This window comes from Numenius arquata, chromosome 27 (genome assembly GCF_964106895.1).
Source record: "Numenius arquata chromosome 27, bNumArq3.hap1.1, whole genome shotgun sequence".
NCBI classification, from domain to species: domain Eukaryota; kingdom Metazoa; phylum Chordata; class Aves; order Charadriiformes; family Scolopacidae; genus Numenius; species Numenius arquata.
Window position 1 is genome coordinate 232878 of NC_133602.1, and position 24385 is coordinate 257262.

Genomic DNA, 24385 nt, shown 5'->3' on the forward strand with positions numbered 1-24385 from the left:
CCCTGTGTTCTATATTTTAACTCACGTATGAAGTTTTGAACTTTGTTTTTAATTTTTCAAATGAGCATTGAAATAAATGTCTCTAGCTCTTCCTAAAATGCTTTTCCCAACCTACTCATGAAGCAGAAATCAAACGTGTTGTTTCACCTCAAAAGCCTGGATTTGGGGAATCCTCCATTAAATGTTTTTCCTTAATGCTTTGCACAAATGGGTCACTGTGATGCCTGAGGATGCTTATTAATTGGTTCCATGCTCAATTTAATTCTCAAATACGTTGTAACTCATTTACATTTACAAGGTGTAACATAGAATTTTCATTATTTCATAGCTATAAATTACTCCATTCTCTCCAAAATTTCTCGGTGATAACTGTGTAGGAATTCTTTCCCCCTGTCCACCTTAGTGGGTAGTGCAGGGACAGGAGCAGGGGACCAGGAGTTACTGAAGCTGTTCCAAACCACTTGGCTACCAAACGCGCATGCCTCAGTCACCGCTTGTGTCTTTGAAAAGATTGCTAAAAATCATTAAAATCCCCCTACATTTCTATTTTCAGGGTAAAATCCTGCCGAGCTGTTGTAATACGTTGCAGAGAGGTAAGGAGCACGTTTTTGTTGTTGTTGTTTGGTCTCTAAGGAACCTTTTAAGTCTTTTGGTTTTTTAAACTTTTTTGCTTAAATGAGCTTTTCCAGTCTGAGGCCCCAGGGGCTGTGAGGAGCTGTTGGAGCCACACACTTGGAGTTACATCGATAAAGATACTCCCGTTTGGAAAGAAACCACCCCCTGAACAAAGGCTGTCCCTGGAGCTCCCACTGAAGTTTTGCACCCCTTTGGCTAATTACCTGGGCAAATAACCGACCACTGCACAAGACACCTAAGGGAAGTCTTAATAAAAATAGAGTTCGAGGCCTCTAGCCTGCAGGAGTGGGGGATTTGGCCCAGGATCAAGGTATTTCTCTGCAGGAAGCTGTTGTGGCTGCAAAAATGTCTGTCGTTTTAATCATTGGTTTTGTTTGTCTTGTCAAGTCCCAGCTGAGATTTCCCTTTGCAGTTTCTCTAAACATCTGGTTGTTGTCATCTCATTATTGTCAACCTCGAAGTAAAAAGATTGGGCTCTCCAAGATTACGCAAGTTCTTTAAGCATTATGAAATTATTAAAAATAATAAATGTGAGGGATCTCGTACTTGTTTCAGTTTCAAGCTGCGAGCTCTCCGTAAAGATGAGGCTTAGTGTGTTGCCTCTTAAAAGAGAAACTGTGATTCCTTCGGAGATAGCGGGACTGCGGGATTTAGCAGAAATCTCCCTTGTAAGACTTGAGATAAAATTCGAAAGTCGTCAACAGCATCATTTATTATTAGGTGTGTGGAGATCCAACCCTGGTTGCCAGTGGAATTGCCGTGTAGGTGGGGTATTTCGTGTCACAGTTAAAGAACAATAACGTGGTTTGGGGCTATCGGTGAAGTTGGGAGAAGGCTGTCGGCGTTTGTGGTGCAGATGATCACTTGGCCAACTTGACAGCAGTTAACGCCTGGAGACCTCCTCCTGCGCTGCTTTAAGACAAATTCCCACTAGTGCTTTCCAGCCTGCCTCTGATTGCACAAAAGGCTGGGAACAAATATCCGGATAAATAAACTGAGAAAGGAATTCTGAAAACTTTGTCTGAAATGCATTAGGCACTTCTGGCTTCCAGGCTAATTCTGATAGCGATGGTGTTATTTCAGGAAAAACACCCCCCCCACTTCCAAATTTCTCCGTTTTTTGGTAATCCCTTCTCTTTCATAATCCGATAATCCATAACACTTCATACTCCTGCTTTGCTATTGTTTGGATTGTTTTTCTCTAAAAGAAATTCTAGTGTCTTCATTGACTCCAAAATTGCGGATGAGCTGCTTAAACAACAGATTGGGCCAGTAATTGGGTGGTCCCTCGAAAAATAACGGGAAATAATAGACTCATTCTTATTAGGGGCAGTTTAGCAGCATCCCAGACAGCATAAAGAGTGAAATCTGGTTTTCCAACATTCCGGGACAGCTCTCAATCTTGAAAGAATCTTCTTTAAGAGGCAATTCCATGATGTTTTCTGCAGGCAGGTTGTCTGTCCGTGGCTGCCTTGTTTAAGGGGCTGAAGGGCCATGAGAGGTTAAACCCATTGCTCCTGCCAAGGCAGACACAACGGAGAGCCCCCGCTCCTGGAGAATTTGAGGCATTGCCCAAAATCTAGAGCTTTAAAGCAGAACTGTTTCCCCCTTCGCTGGTGGAAAGCACGCGGGCTGTGTCTGTGGGAGGGCGGTTACTTGGGTACAAATACCCAGATAAAGGTATGTGGAGTATGAAGAGGAGCAGGTGGGGAGCGCAGCGGCGGCAGAGGATGGGGCTCAAGCAGCGGCCTGAAAAGCTCCTCCGCTCCCCCGGGACGCAGAGGCGGAATTTCTGTCCCCGTCCTCTGGCGCTGGATCCTCCCCTTGGCAGCGCCTCTCCCCAGCCCTGCCCGCCCCTTCGCTCCTGGATATATCACCCTCCACCAGCAGCTTTTGCTTCGCAAAAATCCAGCCCCGGCAGCTGAACTTCCTCTTGCTCGCCACCGGCAGCCCCGAGCGTCGGATCCAACATGGGTAAGAGATCCAGCCCCGGGATCCGGCCGGGATCCACTGCCCTTGGCTACCGTTCTGCGCTGGGGGGCGTGTAAGCGGGGGGCCACTGGGTTCGTTAGTGGGTGACTGGTGAGGAGAGACGGGGCTGAAGTTCAGCATTTCGTCCGGCTGTTGAAAGGTTTACGTTTTGAAGCTACTGGACCCCCCTGTGGTTTTAAATCAGCAGCTTTAACGCTGTCAGTCAATGCCTTTTACGCTCCCATTAAACGTCTCTCTCGGAACCTCAGCGTTTAGGAACTGGAATAAGCGTTTGGACTTGCTGCTCTGGTTCATTGTGAGGGTGAATGGCGCTGAGGGAGAGTGTCGGGAAACCGAGGAACAGAATTTAACTTTTGGCTTATATTTTTGTGATAGACCATCTAATTTTCATGGACTTTCGTTTTTGGATACATGGACAGGAAACGGAGGCGGGGGACTAGAAGAGATAGAAGGTTTTTTGCATGTTAATGTATTGTTGTGTAATTTGCGAGGTGGACACTGTTACACTGATTTCACAAACCCTGTTAAATTGTAGACCTTAGTAAAAAAAAAGCCCTTATTACACAGAGAAAAATACCAATTCTGACTCAGCAAAAGCGAGTCTGGTTTATCTGCCTGGGGTGAATGTTTATCTCTTTGTGCTTTTCTAAGTACAAAGTAAGCTATGTTTGTTTTGCTTTGCTTTCTGACAGGCTGTAAGTTTCGGTTTGTAGCCCGGGTTAATGAGAGTTTTGTCTCCGAGGTGGTGCGGTCTGTGAGGAGTCGCCAGGCAGTGCATAAAGAGTGAATTAAATACTGCACCTTAAAACTTCAAGCAGCGTGATGGTAAATGATCGGCCACGGGGTTTGGAAAAGTGTGCTCTTGGCAGCGCCGGAGAGCGAGTCTTGGACTGCTCTTCAGAAATGTAACAGATCATTAAAATCCGCTTGCATAATCTGTGACTTGGGAAAAGAGTTGTGTTCCAGAGAGGAGGTGCTGCCTTTGGCTGCGTTGCTGTGTGAGGCCCGTGTCTTCTTGTGTCTATAGCCCAGGGGATACTCCCGTTTCCCTTTCCCCGTGGTGTGGTTACTGCAGCACTTCAGCACAATCCTACCAGAAACCGGACTCGCCCACCTTCGTTTTTAATGTCAGTGTTTAACCCGTGCACACACCGTGACTTTCTCTTCACTCGGGCTCTGCAGAAAACCCCGTTTGGCCCAGATTTATTCCACCTAGCTTCAAGCTCTCAACAGAGGTGCCCGATTTATTGCCGCGTTTCTCCTAAGCTCCCTCTACAGAGTGAAGAGTCTGAGGCACCTCCCCAGGTTGTCTTGCGTGAGCTGAAGAACTCTGCTGTAAAATAGTGCATAGAAAGAGACAAAGCCTTTCCTCCTCCTTTCCTTTGTTTCACGCTGTTAAACCCAAACCATCAAAGGATACCTCTGTGTGTGAATAGGTACTGAATTTACTGTGAGACTGCGCTTTATCAGGTGGGGTGTTTTTTTACAGTGCTATTACCCCTTGTTGTAAATCTATAAACCTCATTATCCAGACTACTGCCGGCTCCGGGTTCAGCTGAGTAGGGTTTGCTCGTGCTGTGGCTTCCTCAGCGGCTTTCCATATCGCTTCACAAGTTTTAACACACTGATTAGGTAAATATAAATGGATTGGCCTTTTATTTAAAAAAAAAACCCAAGCAGCTACGTTCAGAAGTTTTTCATAAAACAATCTTTTAAATCTTGTTTAGTGGTATTCCTTGCCCTTTGGGAGTATCTGTATTTCCCAATATTTCTCTGCCCTGAGGAGCTCAGCATTTCTGAAGCCTTTCCAGCCCTGGAGAAGGCAGAGAGAGGCAGAGCACCCCGGGGGCTCAGCTCCCCCAGGGTCGGATGAACCCAGAGGTGTCTGGGCGCTTCGACAGCTCCAGTCCCCAGTCTGTGACCTCTGGGGAATTTACCTGGCACCGTGGGACAAGTCGGTGCCCCAAAAAAATGAGAGAAATGACAAGTTTTATTCTTCACTGCCACCCAAAAGAGCGCGGTGTCTCGGCCACCATCAGAGAAGCTCTTTTAACATTCATGCCATCGGGAACTGCCTCCTTTTTGTCAAAAACTTCCTGAGTGGATGGAAAGCTGCAGGGAGTCCCTCGTTAAGCTTTATGTGGGGAATCGTGGCCTGTGTATTCTCAGCTGTTGTAAGCGCAGAAAAATAGCCCCAAACCTTGTTGTTGGCTTGCATGGAGTTGCCCAGAGTGGCCCATGGATCACGGCTGGTGGCTCACGAAGGAATGGACAGTTGCCTTGGGTTTACTGTCCCTCCCATTTTGCAAAAACAGGAACAGAACAGGTGGAAAGACATGAAAAAATAGGGAGCAAAATGAAGCTAGACTGGATTCCTCAGTTCCCTTTGCTCTCCCCAAGAGAGTTGCTGCAGACAACGGTAGCAAAAGGAAGAGTGATATTTTTATCAGCTCTTGATGTATATACATAAATAACTGCATAGAATTAAGGAGGAATCGGGCTTATTGTAACTTCATTTGTGAAAAAAAGAGAAAATAGTACAACGAAGCAGTTAAAGCAAAATGCAGATGTTCTTCCTGTTGAATTCACACCTGAGCCAGTGGTGGCAGAGAAACATTCTTTGATTTAGAAAACCAAGGAAGGTGGACTTTGTGGATGGGAACCTACCCACAAGAGAATTTTCAGTCTATCTTACACCTTTATAGGAAAAAAAAACCCATCCTTTTTGTCCTCGCTGGAGTTTGCCAACCCCATGGATGTGATACGGGGTCCCGCTTCCCGGAACCCACCACTTGGGCAGCTGCCAGATCAGTGGGGATCTGGGACGTAACAAGCCATATTTACGTGTTTAGCCCTGGATTGTTAAAGTAGCAATGTAAATATTATTGTTAACGTGTTGCTACAAGATGGTGCACATCGTGGTTTCATGACAAAAACCTTATTTTGTATTCACAAATGAGCTTGGCATCGTGTACCAGGGCAAGGCTTGCGCCATCCGCCGGTACCTTCAGGCGCTGAGATACAATGGCTCAGAATAAAGGAGTTCTTGAACGAGATCAGAGGGAAAGGAGAAAAAATCTGTGGGAGAAGGAGGAAGAGAAAGCGCTCATCATCCTGCTGTATGTTTTCTCTGGAAAACAATTTGGCACAAATACCCTTTTTCTCAAAGTAATCTGCAGAAAACTGCATTTGCAATGCTAATTGCGCTGTGGTCTAATGCGTACTGAGCTCCTGCTAATTTAGGTGATTGAGAAAATTGGAATAAAGTTTAAATTATGGCTTAGACATAAATGGAACAAAGAAAACTTTATAGTTTGTGTTTCCAGATAAAAATATTTCACAAAGAATGTGAAATTAAACCTAAAGTACTAAATTACTCTTTCTGAGAAGATCCAGTTTTTAAGTTATGAGCCTCTGCCAGCAAAGAATGAATTGCTGGGAGCGTTTTGCCTTCAAAGAAAGGCTCATAATGAAATGGGCACCGGAGCTGTCACTGCCTCTGGATTTGAAATCTTAGATCTGGGGCATTCTGAAAGAAACTGTTGCTATAAACTCTTATTAAATATCCAAGAATGGCAAATAATGAGCTGGTTTCCTTATTTTTCTTACAGATACTTGAGGTACAGAGGGAGGCAACTATTCTCTGTTTTTGCTTCATGCCGTATTGAAAAAATACACTGCCATCCTGCTGCACAGTACTTCTGTATTCTGTATCTTCGTGTTTTAAACAGCTGGGTACATACTGGTTCCATTTAGGAACAGAGCAGAAGCTTCTGCATCGTGGCCTGGGTTGAGCAGCTCCCGCAGCTCCTTGACTCTAGAAAAGTGAAGATTTATCTGTGTCAGTTAAGCCCATAAACTTGCAATGTGTTGTAACCGCCCCTTAAAGCAATATTTCAGGGTAATATTGCCTTAATTCTAGCCAACGATTTATTGATGTGATCCTGAGTGTGTAGGTTCTGTTGACTGTTGGTGTAGAAATTGCTGTGTGTGAAGCTGTTTTAATACAGTTTTGAGGGCTTGTGCGTTGAGACACCCAGAGACATCGGTTGGGTTTGACCCTCGGTGCTTCTCCACCTTCTGCCACCACAACAGGACATGTTCCTCCTGACACAGAGCCCAGCCTTGGACCAGAGATGGTCCCTCTGCTTTGGTGGGCTTCCCTTCTCCAGGGGACACTCGGGTTCCCTTTAGCTTTCTAGAAAGTACAATGTCCCCACTAAGTTGCCCGATTCCTGATGTAGTTGCAGAGCTGGGGGGGGAGAACGAGGGTTTGTGGTGGCTGGAAGGGTGGGAGCAGAGGTGGCGACCTGAGTCTGTAATGGAGAGAAGGTGGAATGGTTCGTAATTCTCCTTCCTCTTGTCCTTTCCAGTCACCTGCAGTATCACCTCTTGATCAGGCTGCAAGTCCTTAAAAATAACCATTTATACGCAGAGCAAGACTGGAGGTTTTCCAGTAGTAATAAAATGGGTTGTTCACATTAGGCAATCTGTCTCCTTACTCATCTGGCAGGGATTCAGCAGCTCTCTCTAAAACATTTAACACAGTTTTCTTAAATCCCAGACCCTTGTCATATATGAATGTGCTTTAAAATTGTGTGGCTGAACTCCTTGAAGTGAAGGTCCAAATTTCCCATTATTTATGAGCAAGAAGTATCACATTCTGTATATTTTCAGAACCTCAAGTAACTTCAGCGCTGACTGGAGTCAGTGAGACTTACAGGTGTCTGGCAACGTAAAAAATGGATCTAAGATTTGTCACTCTCTGAATGCAAAGAGATATCCTTGTAGAGATACGCTTTGAAATAATTTGGACATTACAACAACTTTTTTTTTTTTTTTTCTCCAACTAGCAAAATGCGGAGCATGTGGTCCAGGATATGCAACTCCTCTGGATGCCATGAAAGGCAAGTTCCGTTACATCTTTCCTTAAATCCCAGCCATCAGTAAAGGAGCTGTGGGATATTCAGGGTGACATAGTTTAACACAAGCTTCTCGTCCACTGCTGGCTCTACAGAAGTCATGTTCTGGTCTTCTGGCTGATTCCTGAACCTCGCTAATGCCCTTGAGGTGTTTTACTGTAACTTTTAATAGTGTCAGAACTTCACCTTGAGTCCTTTGATATACTTTAACAGCCTCGATTTTATAGACTGTAATAAGTAGGCTGTTGGCACAGGCAGACTGAGACCTGGGCGCTGGCAGCAGGGAGTCACTCTGTGTAGCTGGGGAGAGCGGAGCCTTGGCACAGCCTGGCAGGCAGGAAGGTGGTCTCCAGCACCGACCTTTTGCAGGGAAATAATTGCATCCCCAGAGTCCCTTCCATGAGGAGGGCGAGGGAGCGGAAAGGCCCCACAGCTGAGTGAGCATTTGCTCCTGGTGATTTCTGGCTGCTCAAACTATACACTACCAGGGTTTCTCCATAAAATGGAGATGTTGAGGTCCAGCTTCCTAGGAAGAATCACAATTTACAGACGGAGAGATTAAATCCAGAGAAGGTTCTCTTCAAGTTAACCACAGCTTTTTGTAAAAAGCGTTTCTTTTGATGCATTAAACAAGACTTGTGCCCAAAAGGTCCCCGGGAGGAGATTGTGTACCTGCCCTGCATCTACAGGAACACGGGGATAGAGAAGCCCGACTACCTGGCCACTGTGGACGTCGACCCCAAATCTCCTCACTATTGTCAGGTACCGTTTTCAAGGCTGGTGTATGTTTGGGTTCACATTCGTCATTTCGAGCCTTACTTCCCATCTGGGTCATGACCCTTCCTTCCCTGCTCTGGCTTTGACTTCATCTTTCTTTTTCTTTTCTCATAATCATTTTCAGGCAGATATTTGTGTTGAGAACTAATCAAATCCTCTGCTGCTTTTCTTACGAGGCTACTCAAAGCTAGCATTTATCTTGTTAACGTCTCCAGACACTTTCGGAATGTTTTTGTGCTTAGTATTTTGATTGTTCTTTTCGTAACACTAGTGCTGATTTACACTGAGCAAGAGTATTAAGCTCTAGAAGCTGGTATTTCCTCGGGGTATGTCAGTGGTATAGACAGAGTTTATAACGGAGGAGGTCTGATACCCTGGGAAGTTCTACACGTTAGGCTTTATAAATCTAATCCATTTACTTTATAACTGGAGAGCTGTAGGTAGTTACTACCAATGGACCAGCTCCAAACTGTCAGTAAGACTGTCCTTAGCTCAGTTTGTTACTGCAGGTTGTGTTCCCTAAACTATGTTGAAACGTGCAGCGCTTATCTGACTCGCGTTGCTGAGGTACTTTGGACTGAAGCAGGGAATCTGGTTTGACATCAAAGATTTTCATAATTTGTTCTTCTTTTTAAATAGCTACTGCTCAGGGTTTTATTGTGGAGGAGTGGAGGAAACAAATCTCCTAAAACTTTGACAAACTTTGCTCTAATCTTTCAACTTCCCCTGGTTACGCAGAGGAAGGGTAATCAGAAGCGAGAGTACAATTAACATGTCAGTTTGCCACAGCCAGCCCCAGCTGCAATCGGGTAAATCCTGTAAAGCAGAGACTTGCAGCACATGGACAAGTGATGCTTTTTTCTGTTGGTCTTTCCTGTATCATTATTCCATGTCTCCTTAATTAGATAGAGCCTTTTAAAGATTTGGGTTAATTTAACAAATGCTGTGGAATCACCATGTCCAACTTCCTTCTCCCACTTCACAGCTTCAGCTCTGCAGATCTCAGGCTGAATCTGCTTCCTGAATAACAAATAGCAGTTTCCTTCTGCTCTTTATTAATTTATGCTTTGACATAAAGACCCGTTTCTTTGCCTGGGGGAAAAACTATACCAGCCTGAATCTTAACTCTGTCTCTGGCTTTGCAGGTGATCCACCGCCTGCCCATGCCGAATCTTAAGGACGAGCTCCATCACTCGGGGTGGAATGCCTGCAGCAGCTGCTTTGGGGATGCCACAAAGAGGAGGAATCGTCTGATTCTACCAAGTCTGATCTCTTCTCGCATTTACGTGGTGGATGTGGGCACAGACTCGCGAGCTCCCAGAATCCATAAGGTATATTTAGGTGACTTTAGGTTGGGGTTTTATTTTTTACATTTTGATCAAGAGACAGTGATTTTATGGGTTCCAACTTCGAATTACAATAGGAGAGTTGGAACAGTTACGGAAACTTTTGTCAGGTATTAGAAACTTGTGGGAGTTTTGAAGCTCATACAACTTATTGATAAACTACACACAAAAATCTTGCACTGAAATACGGGTAAATATATTCCTCCCTCGTAGGGGTGGGACTGGGACTGTGTGGTGCTCTCAGAGGTGGCTGAGACTATGTGTGTACTCATTTCAGGTTGTGGAGCCAGTGGAGTTGTTCTGGAAGGGTAACGTGGCGAATCCTCACACCTCGCACTGTCTGGGCACTGGTGAAATCTTAATCAGCTGCTTGGGAGACCCTTCTGGCAATGGAAAAGGTATTCGTCCCCTGCGTTACTCTAGGAAGGTATTTGTGGTACGGTACAGGCTGGAAGCATTGTTCGGAGCTTTCAGTTCTTTGTGCACGTCACCCTTCCAGCAGTTGTTTAAGTTGCTACAGAGTAAATATTTCATTCGTTACGATGTGATGAAGTTCTTTAAAAATCCAGCTTTCATTTGCTTTAATCCACAGAAGCGATGCTAATGGAATCGTAAAATTTTCCTTAAGCACAGGGTTGCATTTTACAGTGTTTAGAAAAAAAACACATTTAAAGATGAATGTATTATTTATCTTATTTAAAGCTGTGAATCTGTGTGAATGTCTTCAGACATTGTTTTCTGTGTTTATATCAGGTGGCTTCATTTTGCTGGATGGAGAGACCTTCGAAGTGAAAGGAAACTGGGAGAATGGGGAGAAGGTACCGCCCCTGGGCTATGACTTCTGGTACCAGCCACGACACAATGTCCTGATGAGCACTGAGTGGGGAGCCCCCAAAGTCTTGGCAGATGGGTTTAACCCAGCCGATGTGGCGAGAGGTGAGGGAGCGTTTGTTCATACTCTCAGAAGTGAAAGTGATTCTTCGTTACAATAATACCTTCTGTGCTTATTCTTGTCCAACCTGATCCGTTAGGGCACTACGGCCGCCGCATTAACGTGTGGGACTGGAGCACCCACACCTACCTTCAGGCAATTGACTTAGGGCAGGGCTCCATTCCTTTGGAAATCCGATTCCTCCACAATCCCAATGCTTCGGAAGGGTTTGTCGGATGTGCCCTCAGCGGCGCCGTTCATCGCTTCTACAAGACGGAGGTGAGCAACAAAAGCCACGGCAAACAGGAAGCTCAAACCGAGGTGTTTCAGAAATCTGCTGATCACTTAGGAAATAGTCACATTCAGATTGTTGATCGGTTTAATCACAGTTAATGAACTGTGAAAGTCTCGGAGGGGGGAAGGTCTTGCCAATGATGGGAACATTAGTGACCACTTGAACATGCTGCAGCGTTAGTCCACGGCCTGCTCTCTGGCCTGCAGGCTGCTCGCCAAACGGGTATCGGCTGGGCAGCTAATCAGAAGGTGTGGAACTTGTCAGCAGTGTCAGTGTGTGCTCCCGCTGCTCAGCTGGTGTTGGGAAGGCCAGGGAAGACCTGAAGGGAGAGGAGGGAGGGAGGGAAAGTGATGGGGTCATGGACGGGGGCATGGGGCTGTTGCCGTTTAGAGGGCGAGCCGCAGACAGAGAGGACACCGAGCTGTAGGAGAGCAGCAGTCTTTAGTTCTGCTGCTGCTACAACAATCTGAGATGTTGTTGCACAGTGTAATCATTAACATCCTCACTGGCAGTGTGGTTACCATCCTCACCCCTTGGTAACACTTATTTGCAGTATCCATATCCCCTCTGTACAGGAGCTGTTAAATAAATAGCACTATTTGCTGCTCCTCCCTCTGTCACGCAGAGCTGAGCCCTCTTGGCTAGCACCGAGCAATGGTAATGCTGTGTTCCCTCCTGTGCCTTCTGCAGAAAGGAGACTGGGCCGCGGAGAAGGTGATTGAAGTGCCCAGCAAGAAGGTGCAAGGATGGCTCCTCCCTGACATGCCTGGTCAGTGTGAGCTTGGTTGGAAAAGAAATGGGGCCTTATCCTCTTCAGTTCCTTGGTACAGTGCAGCTTTTTGCAAAATCCTATCCTTGAGTGCCAGCCACTTCCCTTGTAAAATACTAAATCTCTGTCTGGGTTCTGTGTGTAACACTTCTGCTGTAACCAAATTAGCCTTGCTTATGAGCCACCAAGTAGGAGGTTGTCAGACCGCTGCTCCCACGCTGCTCAGCGCCTGAGCTCAGTTCCTCTAGAAAAATACTTGGAGTTTGGGTCTTTGAGCCTGAGCTCACGGTATTCAGGAATGGAGTGAGTGCTGGGAGAGCCCGAACCTCCTTTAAGTAGGCACTGCCTTTCCAAGGATGATTGATTGTCCAACCCATATCTTAACATAATTTCTGAGGCTGCTACGACTAGAATTTTGAAAGGCAATAGGCTTGTGGTCTTTTTTGTTGCTGGTCCTGTCCGTTTCCTGACTTTGCTACTGAATATTTTCTCGAAGGTCTTATCACCGACATCCTCATCTCGCTGGATGACCGGTTCCTGTACTTCAGCAACTGGCTGCACGGAGACATCCGCCAGTACGACATCTCCAACACGCGCCAGCCCAAGCTGGTGGGGCAGGTGGGGCAGCGTCAGAAAAGCTGTCACGTACCCGGGCAGTACAGGCGTCTTATTTCCTTCTTTTTTAAGAGGAGACAATGACAATTTACTTTTGCTTGAGAATTGTCACGATACTGCTTTCGTGTCCCTTCGATGGCCGACGCCTGCTCTCACACGTCCTCTTGGTTGCAGGTGTTTCTGGGGGGCAGCATCGCTAAAGGTGGGCCTGTGACTGTAGTGGAAGACAAGGAGTTGCAGTGTCAGCCGGAGCCGTTTGTGATCAAAGTAAGTTGTGCCAACGTGCACGGGGGGTTGGTGCTCTCCTATCAAGCATCTGAGAGTGCTGGATGGTCCCTCCGAGTAGCGGAACTGTTTCTCCTGGCTGTTGCATTTCTTTTGCTCAACCTCCGTGGCAGCTGGTCTTGAGCACCTTGTTCTGTGTTATAACTTCAGGGGAAGAGGGTGCCAGGCGGACCTCAGATGATCCAGCTTAGCTTGGATGGGAAGCGACTGTACGTCACCAGCTCTCTCTACAGTGGATGGGACAAGCAGTTCTACCCAGATCTTGTCAAGTAAGAAAACTTTGGTAAACAAACTGTCCGAGCTCATGTTCAAGATTTCTCTCTTAACTAGTGATAGGCACATTCCAGCTGGTGCAGGGAGCAGAGTTCCCACGCAGGGAGACCGAATCCAGTAACATTTATACACAGTCCCCCAGCCTGGGTGTTCCCCCAGAGCACACCCCTCTCAGCAAGCACACACAGACTGGAGTCTGCACACACTCTTTGTTGAAATCGTGGTCTCTTTGGAAGTAGATGAGAACGGGCAGAAAGCGGTGAATGTGACATGGAGTCCGTAGTACCCCCAAGGTGCCTTTGAGTGCATCAGCGGGACTTCGTGGTGTTTGGAATGGAAGGAGGAAGATGATCTCCCAGATGGCCACAGGAGGGCACAGCGCAGCTTGCCTGGTCCTTTCTAAGTAACGACACCTGCTAATTTTCCCTCCTTCATTGCTAACTTGAGGTTGCAGGTTTCACTGAGGTGATGGAACTCGCTTTTGAGACCTGCTGAGCCCCAGTTTCAATCTGGGGCTCTTCCCATTTTATATTGAACGACAGCAAATCCTGCCCAAACGTGGAAAAGAGCGACAAATAGGAATCCTTTTCCCAACATCTGTTTTCTTGTCCCTTTTTCAGGGAAGGCTCTGTTATGCTGCAGATTGATGTGGATACTGAAAGAGGTGGACTGAAAGTGAATAAAAACTTCCTAGTGGATTTTGGGAAGGAACCTGATGGGCCTGTCCTAGCTCATGAGATCCGTTACCCTGGCGGAGACTGTACCTCTGATATCTGGATGTAATCGTTGTATGCAGCTGGTTTCTTGTTTTTCTCTTTCTCCCTCTCTTTCCTCCCTGCCCTCCACTTCTCTTTCACGTGGGTGAATCGGTTCAGCTGGAGCTTCATCTGGCACCAAAATGTAGAATTCCGTTCAGGCGAGCCGCCGAGGCTCCACTTTCTGCTCATTCTGAGGCAGCCAAGCGCATCTCTCTGAAACTCGATAGACATCTCCTTTGCTCTACTCCTCCCTCTCTCACAAGGGCCTGTGTAATCACTAGTGACTGCAGGCGTCAAGGCCGAGGTCACCAGTCTTTTCAGGACTATTTGCCTTGTTTGGTGCCAGTTTGCCCTGCCACTGTTCTGTGGGGGAGAAGCTGTTCCTAGATAACTCTATAAGAGGGGTACATTCCCTGGGCTTGCCCCGGGGCAGGTGTGTCCTGTCCCTGCAGAGCTTGATTTGCTCATAAAATACTCAGTGCTTTACAGCAGACATAAAAATCATGCGTATCTAATCTGAAGCCACATGTTTCCGGAGCTGGGTTATATTTTAACATTTGTGCACCGATGTTATAAAAAAAAATCAACAATAAAATTGTTCTTCAAGTCAGGTGGAACTTCACTTTTTTTTTTTTCTTCTTTTCAGCATTTCACTGTTTCAAGTGAAAGAAAGAACATAGTTCTTTCATAGTTCTTTCTATTTTAAAGAACATAAAACGCAAGATCATTTCAGAAAGTTAACAATGTCATTGGTCTAAAAATTCTTTGGGGAGGAATTTATTTTCGCTGAAACCACCTTTGTTCCCACTATTGCAAGCAAAGATTCTCTTCTGTTTTCTTTCCGCAAAAACCTTTTCTGCAGACTGTGCCGAGCCGGGTGACATTGGCAGCGAGTGTCCTACAGGTGTCTTACGGGTGTCTCTCAGCTGTCCTGCAACTTCTGGAGCAGAGGAGCACTCACAGGTCCACCCTTTCTCCTCTCGCTGGTTCCTCATGCGCTTTCCCCAGGCTGGTTCTTGGCTCTGACTCTCTTTTCTGCCTCCCTCGAGGTGTTGCTTTCCATCTGTGTCCATCGCCAGGCTCTGCTGCGTCCTGCCGAGCTTCAGCATTGCTGGTTCCAGCGCTGGAATCCCGGCAGCGGCGTGTTAATGGGACTTCCCGCTGGAGCCTTTTGAGAGGGCTTTTTTCTGACTTTTACTGTGCTTCCACAGCAAAATCCCCATCCAGCTGACAGCTCTTGCTTTAGAATCAAGACTTCTGTACATCACTCTTTCCTGTCTTGCCTAAAATATTTGGAACCAGGCTTGGAGAGTTCAATTTTGTATTTTTAACATAAAACATCCGCATGGATGCCGTGCTAAAGATGGTAGGTGATCTTCCAGATGACCACAGGAGGGCATAGTGCCGCTTGCCTATGAATAGTCCTTCATAGGAACTATTTCTTAGTTTTCACTCATTCATGGTTAATTTGAGGTTGCAGATTCATTTCCCAGGTCGTCTCCAAGACAAGCAGTTGTGTTTATGCCAGAGAGAGACTCTATTTGTAGTATTTTCAGCAAGTGCAGGAGGACAGTGAGATATATTCTATCCCAGTTATTAGCTGGGAAGGTTTTAGAATGGAGAAAAGCTTCTGCTTAAGTGAAGGCAGAGCAGTTGTGATGAAAGCTGCCATTAAAAAAAAACCTATTTCTGGTCTGTTCCCTTGAGCTCTCCACTCCTCTGGTGCAGACTGACCCCTACTTAGGGGTCTGGGAGTGTAGGGAAGTGCCTTGTTATCTCCAGAGAAGGGTAAATGAGTCCTTGGAGTGGGACCTGAAATGTTCAGGGAAACTGCTCAGTGCACATATCCCTGGTTGGCATTTCCATCTCCATCAGCGGAAGAAGGGCCACCATTGATTCCATGTGTTTTAAGCATGGAGTCTGATGTGCCATGCTTGTTAGGACTTTTGAGGAGCGCTGCTAATGCCTGACTTGAGGCAGAGGCAGGACGAGGAGAAGCAGCAGGTCCTGCCCGTCCGCCCTCCCCAGCCGCGCGGTGCTGCCGACGGAGCCTGTTGTGGGAGGAGGCGGCTGAAGGAGCTGATCCGTCGAGAAACGGCGCTGCCAAAAAGGTGACTCACGGTCCGTCTCCCTGTGGCTGCCCACAGCAGGGCCTTCGGTGGCGGCCTGAAGTCACTGCTCATTACACGGTGTCTGAAATCGCCACCTGAGGATGTGGGTTCTGGAGGGGTTTGTCCGGTTGTAGCTGTGGGCTGTAGCGGGGAGGGGTGATCCCACTGCTGCCCTGCTGCTGGCCAGACCTGTCTGCCCCCTCCCCTGCGACTCCTGCTCCAGCAGCAAAACTGGTTTGGAGGGGAAGGGGCGGCTGGAAGCGTGGTAGAGGAAAGGCAGAGAGGTGTGTGGGGGCAGAAGAAGTGTGGTTGTGCTGTGCTGGTGTTCCCTCCAGCAAACCCGGTTCCCTGCGCATGGGAATGTTTGTTGAAGTGATGTTTTTTGAAGGGAAGAGCATGTACCTGGTGTGAGCCCAGTAGCCCCGTGACATTGGGTTTGTCTCTGCTCAGTGAAGTGATCAAGAGATCCTGGGTGGTGGATCTTTGCTTTGCACAGAGTTCTGAGCACTCTTTTTCTGTCGCACGTGCCTTTGGTGGACTCTTCTCCTCTGCTGCCTCCTGAGCCATTTGTGTCTTCCTGCTCCCCTGGGGATCCCCAGCTGGCGGGGAGGTTGTCTGCCAGGAATCTCACCATCCTTTGGCCCTTCTGCTCCCCCCTCTGCCCTGGCAGGAGGTGAGCTCAGCTGGTTTAGCGCGGTGTTCACCTGCACCATGAACTTACCAGTTTTCTAGCAAAGCTCTGCTTCACAACATCTTCAAGGGTCTGATGGTGTAGGTTTCCTTCTGCTCCTGAAGCAGGGAATGGACTGGAACAGTGAAACCCCTGGGAGATGTGGAGCCTGGAAAGGTCTAGGACAACCTACCTCTGCTGGTGTATTTTGCCGGAACGCTGGCACTGACCACAGGCTTTCCAAACTCTGCCGGTTCTCAGTGCCTGGTGCTCTGAGTGGGGCAGAAGGCTGTAAAGAGAGTGTGGAGGCCAGGAGAAAGTGTAGGAAAGAGGGATTTAAGAATGCAAGAGGATGAGCAACAGTGAGATCCCCTGGGGCACCTCCAGGGTTAAGTGGGCAGGGTGAGGTGGGATGGGAGAAAACAGCCCCTGGAGCTCTGGGGGAAGGTTGGAGACTGGTCCCACAGTCGGGGACTTCTCGCGTGGGTGCTCAGAGCAGACGTGGTGTCCCTGGTGGAGCAAGGTCTTCTCCTGACACTTTTAGTGCGCTGTGCCAGTCGGCAGCAGGTTGTATCACCTGGTCCTGCCCAGTATCAAAATTACAGCAGGTTCTTCCCTATCAGGGCTGGGAGAGACGGTCGGGAGGAGGGGAGTAGCTGCCACCCCAGCGTGGGCTGTCCATGAAGCCCCTGCTGGTGTCCCCGTGTCACGGCTCCCATGTCTGCCTGCCGTGGGGAGCGTTCCTTGGGCCGAGAGCAGCCGGCGCTGATGGTGTTCTCCACTGCCCATCCCTCCCTGGTGTTGCTGAGCCTGCTCTTATCCTTCCTGCTATCGGTTTTAATTAGAAAACTCTACGCCCCACAGCTTGGTTTTGTGAGGGGTGCCAAAGACGTCACCGAGGAAAGCCAAAGAGGATGACCAGCAAACTTTGCTAATGAGTGGAGGACTAATGAGCATTTTAATTAGCAGGTGTGCAGGTGCAAGAAGATGGTGCAGTGAGACATGCACCTGTGACAGCAGAAGCCTGCAAAGAGGCATCAGCCGAGCTCCTGATGTTGTCTCTGATGCTGGTGCGTCCTTGGGCCTGGCTGTGCCTCCTGCCCGCTGGGGAACCAGGATGGCAGCGCCTCAGGGACAAGGCCTGGACCTCTCTCTTGAGTTTGCTGGGGGAAAGATGGAGAGCTGTGCCCAGCTCCACAGGAGAGCACTGGTGAGTCTGGGCAGTCAAGCAGAGAAGAGGCAGAGGCTATTTTGAGCTGCCAGGAGGAGGACACCCAGCAGCTCTGGAGCTGCTCCTGCACCGAGGGCTTCCTTCTGTTACACAGGGAAATGCCACTCAGGCCCTCGTGTCCCCATCATCCCTGCGGGCCTTTCAGCCTCCAGCCCAGCTCATGCTATGTCCTGCTGGGTTCTGCTCTGCCTTTTGCCTTTCTCAGCTGCTGGACTTGCAGTTCCAATTGCTGGAGCAGAGCTTTGGCTGCATCCTCCCGTCAGGCCCCAGTGTCCCTTGGTGGGCAGCATCCTCTGGTCCCCAGTGCCTGGAGCCACGCGTTTGGGAATCCTGCTAGCTCGGATATTGAAATTTCCACTCTTTGTGGAAGGAGTGAGAACAAGCCTGCGTTAAAAGCCATGTTTGCCTTTCTGCTGCCTGAAACAAAGCACTTGGCGAGCTGGGCCCACCTGCCTCTGGGTGGTGCACTAATTATTTGAGAAATTGCTTAAAGCTGGGCACTGGTGCCCTGTGCCGGGCTGGTCCCGCGTCCGCCTGTCGCATGTTTAAAGTGCTGGACTGGAACCAGAGAGCCATTAATTACAGCCCTGGTGAGTCGGGCTATCTCTTCTGATAGAGATCTCCTGAGGGCTGCTTTAATGGCACTGTCAGATGTTTCTGCATTCCCGCGTGGAGCAATTACTTATCCCGTCTAATTTGCCCACCGATTGAGGAGTTCTTCCACAAGATGTGATACTCGTTCTCCTTCCATTGGGTTTGGTGTTTTCTTCCTGCTTTAGTTTGGGAACTGCTGGCAGCCAGGCTCATGGTCATCTCAGGAGGGGACTCTTCTTCCAAAACGCTTCTCTGTGACACCACAACCCCTTAACGGAGGTCCCTGCTGTTCCCCAGGGTGTTTGGGGCGGTTTAGTCCCATTTCAGCCACAGTAGTGCCAGGCACTTTGAGGTGTTGGTGACTGCCCGGGGGGCCTTCGGTGGGAGCTGTGCCGTGTGGTGATGGGCAAGGTGAGAAGGTTCCCTCAGAGCTGCAGTTTGTCCAAGAAGGTGGACATGGGGACATCTCTGTCATTAGTTTTCCATGGCATCGTTCTGCATCAGTGAGGTGGAGGGAGTAAGTGGCGGCTGCTCAGCCCACTGTTTCACGGTGCTGAGTTGCCCCATATCCTAAAGGCTTCTGTTTCCCACACCTGGACTGACTTTCCCATGCGTTGGGATGTCCTGACCGTGCAGGGGCTGCATCAACAAGGGCACAGACTGTATTTCCTGAGGCCCCCGTTTCTCTCCTGACGTCTTTTCCAGCCGTTTGGGAGATGTCAGGAGTCACTGGAGTCTCTTCTGATGCCAGCGCTGATGGAGCCCCCTCCGTCCCCTGAGCGCTGTGTCCCAGGTCACAGTCCGTAGGGGCTCAGAAGATCTTCTTTATGGGCAGGGACACCTCTGGGCCCGGCTTTCTGAGCTGACGCCAGGGATGCCATGTCTTCAGCTCAGCCCTCAGACAGGGACGTGCCTTCTGTCAGGGTCCAGGTTTCAGAGGTGCCTTTGGTTGCTTCCATACGGTCAAAGCTTGTAATTTCCAGGAGATGCTGGTGGGGCCGATTATCTCGCTGGACTTCCCATCCCTGCTGTGGAATTTGCAGCCGCTGCACATTTGTGTGGCAGGAACCTGGGTAGAGGGGATGGCTTTAATTAGGTGAGCCTCGGCTGGGACACGGAGGCTTCCAGAGTGTGGAGAAGTCCATTGGAAAGCAGCAGAGCCCCGGGATCAGATACGGGTGGTTGTGTCTGAGGAAAAGACCTGCACGGAGCAGCAGATTTCTCCCTAGATTGGTGGTTGGCAAGGCGGAAACCAGCCCCGGCGCTGGTCTGGCACCTCCCAAAGGCTTGGGAGCGATGGCTCCTCCCTTGGTTTCTCCCCCACCCTTGGCCGTGGATATAAGGACCCTGGGAGCAGCCTTGGCCAACACAACCCGCTCCAGCGAGGCAGAGAGCGAGCAGCACCTCCAGATCCAGCACCTCTGCTCTTGAGGAGAGTGACCCAGAAGACCTTCAGCATGGGTAAGAGCCTCTGCAGCCTCCCCGCAGCCCCCGGCAGCCCCCAGCCTTGTACCCCCACCCTGGCCCCAGCTCCAGCAGACACCTGGCCTTGAACCCCAGTCCCATCTGGGGACGGGTGGGTTTGATCCTCTGCTGAGCTGCAGGAAGGAGACATTTGGGATGGAACTTTGGCATTTGGTGCCAGAGGTTTCTTTTGTCTCGCTGTTGATCTGCTTCCAGGGGATCTCTTTGCCTTGAGAAGCAAAGTCTGTGATTCCTCAGTGCCGTAACAAGAGCAGATGCTGGTCACAGGGGTCCCCATTGATAGTTGGGGTGGGAGAAGGTCCATGGGGTGGGACAGAATCTTCTCAACAGGCACCTTTTAAGGACATGGACGTTTCTTATTTTATTCTTCTTTTCTTCCCAAAACAGACAGATGCAGAGTTCAGTGCTACGACTACCCCGCCTGCCCAGACGTTGTGAAAGGCAAGTTCTCTTGAGCGTGTTTGGAATGGGGGTATTTGGGAAAGAGCTCCCTGTTAGTGGAGATGACCAGTAATTAACTGTGTGTGCTGAGTCCCTGCCCCCAAAGGGAGAAAACTGTAACGATGTGGAGACCCACTTGTGTTCTTTTGCCTCTGGGTCAGTAATGGATCATTTGGGTTGGAGAGTTGTCAGGAACAAGGAGGAAGGTTGCAGCATCCAGGAAAATGAGTTCAGTCCTATCTGAGAGTCTGTTGAAGCTTTTCTTTTCCTTTCTGTCTGGTTCATGGCATGTTCTAACACAAGCTTTCCACGTACCCAGCTCCTCGAGAGGAGGTTGCCTACGTGACCTGTACCTACAGGGAAACGTGCATCGACCAGCCTGACTTCCTGGCCACCATCGATCTCAACCCCAGATCTCCATATTATTGCCAGGTACCTGTGTCTTGGCTTTTTACTGGGCTGGTGCCTGGCTGCTGGCTCTGTGTGTTGGATCCATGACATTTCCTCCTTCCCACTCCCCTCTGTACGCCTGGCTCTGGTTGAGTCTTCTCTGTCGCTATGTCCTGGGGACAGGTCGCCTCTGACTCACTTCCCAACTCACTTCCAGAGCATCTTGGTGCTGCTGGTGAGCTTTGGAGCACAGGCTCGGAATCACCCTCTCAGGGATTGCTCCGCAGGAGGTTTAGGGACCCGTGTTTCTGTCGCATTGCGATGTCAGGGATGTTCAGTCGGGCACTGTACAGCTTGTCTGCTGTCACCCGGGATGGGACATCGGCTTTTACCTTTCTCTGAAGGCTGCAAGGAGAGGTTGTCTACACCTACAGTCACGTTTAAGTTTTAACATTTCCCCAGATCTCCCTTGGTGCAGGGAGCGGTGTTATCACCTCCAAGCTGCTGGTTGCATTGGGGTCCCCGTTTCCCCCTGCGCTCCCCCTAACTCTGCCTTGGCTGCCTAGGTGATCCACCGCCTGCCCATGCCCAACCTCAAAGACGAGCTGCATTCCTCGGGGTGGAGCACTGGCTGCACCTGCTTTGACAATGTCAGCACCAAAAGGAACAAGCTGATTCTTCCCTGTTTGATTTCTTCCCGCATTTACGTGGTGGATGTGGGGTCCCAGTGCTGCCGGGCTCCCAAGATCTGTAAGGTAGGCCTGAGGTGATTGCAGGACCAGTTTCTGGGAAGGAGTTGGGAACCGGTGCTTCTGGGATAACCCGTGGGGAAGAAGGGTTCTCTCTTCCTCTTCTCTTCCAGCCTGATTTTAGAGACCTGGGTCAGGTTTCCCTCTCCCCTTTTCAGACCGGAGAAGGCTCCGATCATCATTGTGTCCCTTTCCATGTACCCGCTGCATTCAGAGGGTCAAATGAGTGGAAGTCAGGCAGCACCCCCTACTGCCCTCCCCCTAAATAAGTTGGGTGGACAGAGGAGCTGTTATGGGTTGGGTGTTGCTCAGAGGGGAGCTCAGAGGCTTCTCTTCTCCTGCCCGAGGAGGAGCAGGCCCTGGCCAGTGGGTGTTCCTGGGAAGAGAGCTCCTGGAAGCGTCAGGGATTCTCCGAAGTCTGGGGTGGCCGCAGGCTCTGCCGGGGAGGGTGAGATGTGCTGAGCAGAGGGAGGCTGAAGCGTGTCCGTGTCACCCCTTTGCAGATGATTGAGCCAGTGGACGTCTTCTGGAAGTGCAACAAGGGGTACCTCAACGTGCCTCGCAGCCTGCCCAACGGGGACATTCTGATTGCCAACACGGGAGATCCAGCCGGCAACGCCAAAGGTGCTTTGCCCCTTAGTAACTCCTGAAAGAACCCACTGCCTTGGAAGGGGAGTGTGTGATTTGTCACGAAACCCTTCTTGTGTCCCAGGTGGGTTTATTGTGCTGGACGGAGAGACCTTTGAGCTGAAGGGGAACTGGGAAAACGAGTGTGAGGCCCCCCCAAGCGGGTACGACTTCTGGTTCCAGCCGCGCCACAACGTTCTGATCAGCTCTGCCGGAGTGGTCCCCAAACGCGCGGGACGTGGATTTTGTCCCAGCGACCTGAAGAAAGGTGAGGGAATACGGATGCGGGTGCTGAGCCTGAAGTCGCCGGGGCGATGGGAGGGTGCGAGAGGTCCGTGGCTGTCACGTTTGTGGAGGGATGAGTGTCCAAGGGCAGCCCCCTCCCCTCTTCTGACCTGCTTTTCCTTTTCCTCAGGGGTCTACGGGCGCCGCCTGAACGTGTGGAACTTGTCGTGCCGCTCCCTCACGCAGTGCTTTGACCTGGGGGAGGACTCTCTGCCCCTGAGTGTGAAATTCCTCCACAACCCCGAGGCCGCCGAGGGATACGTCAGCTGTGCCCTGAGTGGCGTCGTCTACCGCTTCTACAAGTGTGAGGCAAGTGTTGTGCCAGCAGCGGGGGGACCCGGCCCTGCCTGCGCCGGCAGGAACGCTGACGGCGCGGTGCCTGTGTTTCTTGTGCAGAGGGAGAACTGGGCAGTAGAAGAGGTGATTCGGATTCCGGCCAAGGACGTGACGGGATGGATTATGCCCAAGATGCCAGGTTCGCGTGCCCTGGGGTGGAGACGCAGAGAGTGGCAGGGGGTGATGAGGGCTAGGGTTGACGTGGGGCAGGTTTCCTGCCGATGCCACCTTCTCTAGAGCTCTCTGTTTCTGTGCCGCAGCCTTCACCGTGGACCTCGTCATCTCCATGGATGACAGGTACCTGTATCTGAGCAACTGGCTGCACGGAGACATCCGCCAGTACGAGCTCTCCAAGAACTGCAAGCCCAGGCTGGTGGGACAGGTGAGGCAGGAGCAGAAGGGCTGGTGCTGTCGGGTTCCTTGGCAGGGTCTGGTGGGGGCTGGATGCCAAGGCCTCACGTCTGCTCCTGCCTCGCTCACAGGTGTTTGTGGGAGGCAGCATCCTCAGGGGCGGCCCCGTGACGGTGTGCAGAGACGAAGAGCTGAAGTGCCAGCCGGATCCCTTGGTGGTCAAGGTGAGTTCTGCGGCCTCTTTGCCCCCCGGGGTCCTTTGGTCCTTCTCGGGGGAGGCAGCCGCTCTGCTCCCCTGCCCCTGCTCGTGCTTCCTGGTGCTAACACGAGTGCCGTCTGTTGTGCCTTCAGTGCAAGAGGGTGTACGGCGGCCCCTGCAAACTGCAGCTCAGCCTGGATGGCAAGAGGCTGTACGTCACCAACTCCTTCTACAGCACATGGGACAAGCAGTTCTACCCCAACATGGTCAGGTGAGCACATTTGGGAGGAAGAGGGGGAGTTTTGATGTAGCAGAGATGGTGTGATTTAGCAAAGCAGCCGATGAGCTCCAGCACAAGGCAAGCTGTGGCCACCCTGTCACTCCGTGGCTTTAGTCCCACGGCTTGAGAGTTCAGGATTGAAATGTGAGCGCTGGTGCCTGTCGCTGCTGGAACCTTCTCCCTGTAGAAGCCAAGCTGTGAAGGAGAGAGGAGCCGGAGGTGAAGGGCAGGATCTCTTGAGCAGGACCCTGGTTTCTTGTCTGTAACGGCTGCGCTCTTGTCCCCTCCAGGGAAGGCTCTGTCATGCTGCAGATTGATGTGGACACTGAGAAAGGAGGCCTGACCGTGAACAAGAACTTCCTGGTGGATTTTGGAAAGGAGCCCAATGGGCCTTGCCTTGCCCACGAAATCCACTTTGCCTGTGGGGATTCCACCTCCGATATCCTGGCCTAGGCGCCCGTGAGAGACTCCCTCCTTCTCTCTCTCCTGTAGTGCAGCCGTTAGAAAAGAGCGTAGGGAAATTGGGTTTGGGGGTGCCCGTTCATTGCTGGAGTCTAGATTTCTGCTAACGAGCTACGGAAGCTGGGCCTCGTGCGAGGGTTTGGTTTGGGCAGAGCAGTGAGCAGAGACACACGGCACGTTGTGAGAGCTGGTGTCAGAGCAAAGCCATCCCTGGGTGCGATTCCCAGGGCAGAGCCCGGGGCGAGTGCGGAGATGTGAGGTGTGCAGGACACACAGTGCTTCTCAGCACATACCTGCACCCCCACCGTGCCTCGGTTTGTTGCCACGGGCCTTTGGGACACCTGCCTGGCCCTCCCAAGCCTGTTGGCTATTGCTCTCTAGTCCCGGGGCCAGCAACAAGGTGTGGAACGCTCGGTTATGATTCAGAGATTGTTCACCCTTGAATACTAAGGCAACAGAAAGTGAATGCCCAGTTCGTCTGCGTTGCTGTTCTCCAGCCAGGTCGTTCCTGGATAGTCTTCCCCTGGCTCCCTGGCACATCCCCGGGTCACTCTGCATCACCGCAGAAGGAATAT

General features: G+C 50.2%; 2 protein-coding genes across 2 annotated transcripts; both read left to right on the top strand.

Moving 5' to 3' along the window:
- The first annotated feature begins 2345 nt into the window (after nt 1-2345).
- LOC141475830 (methanethiol oxidase-like) lies at nt 2346-14214 on the top strand. Its single transcript, XM_074164374.1, has 12 exons — nt 2346-2610; nt 7482-7535; nt 8200-8312; nt 9473-9658; nt 9951-10071; nt 10427-10609; nt 10705-10883; nt 11590-11668; nt 12165-12286; nt 12458-12550; nt 12719-12837; nt 13462-14214. The coding sequence occupies exons 1-12, from the start codon at nt 2607-2609 to the stop codon at nt 13622-13624; spliced, it is 1416 nt and encodes a 471-aa protein (XP_074020475.1). The 5' UTR covers nt 2346-2606; the 3' UTR covers nt 13625-14214.
- A 5448-nt stretch (nt 14215-19662) lies between these two features.
- Nucleotides 19663-23801, top strand: LOC141475836 (methanethiol oxidase-like). The gene is made up of 12 exons (XM_074164379.1): nt 19663-19666; nt 20078-20131; nt 20451-20563; nt 21088-21276; nt 21774-21894; nt 21983-22165; nt 22313-22491; nt 22579-22657; nt 22779-22900; nt 23001-23093; nt 23221-23339; nt 23639-23801. The coding sequence occupies exons 1-12, from the start codon at nt 19663-19665 to the stop codon at nt 23799-23801; spliced, it is 1419 nt and encodes a 472-aa protein (XP_074020480.1).
- The last annotated feature ends 584 nt before the right edge of the window (nt 23802-24385 follow it).

What these genes read in the sequence shown, in the direction of transcription:
- LOC141475830 (XM_074164374.1), top strand. An exon ending in CCCTTCTGGCAATGGAAAAG is followed by an intron (nt 10,072 to 10,426) that starts GTATTCGTCCCC and finishes TGTTTATATCAG; the next exon opens with GTGGCTTCATTTTGCTGGAT. An exon ending in GCTCCTCCCTGACATGCCTG is followed by an intron (nt 11,669 to 12,164) that starts GTCAGTGTGAGC and finishes ATTTTCTCGAAG; the next exon opens with GTCTTATCACCGACATCCTC.
- LOC141475836 (XM_074164379.1), top strand. An exon ending in ACCGCTTCTACAAGTGTGAG is followed by an intron (nt 22,492 to 22,578) that starts GCAAGTGTTGTG and finishes TTTCTTGTGCAG; the next exon opens with AGGGAGAACTGGGCAGTAGA. An exon ending in TTCTACCCCAACATGGTCAG is followed by an intron (nt 23,340 to 23,638) that starts GTGAGCACATTT and finishes TGTCCCCTCCAG; the next exon opens with GGAAGGCTCTGTCATGCTGC.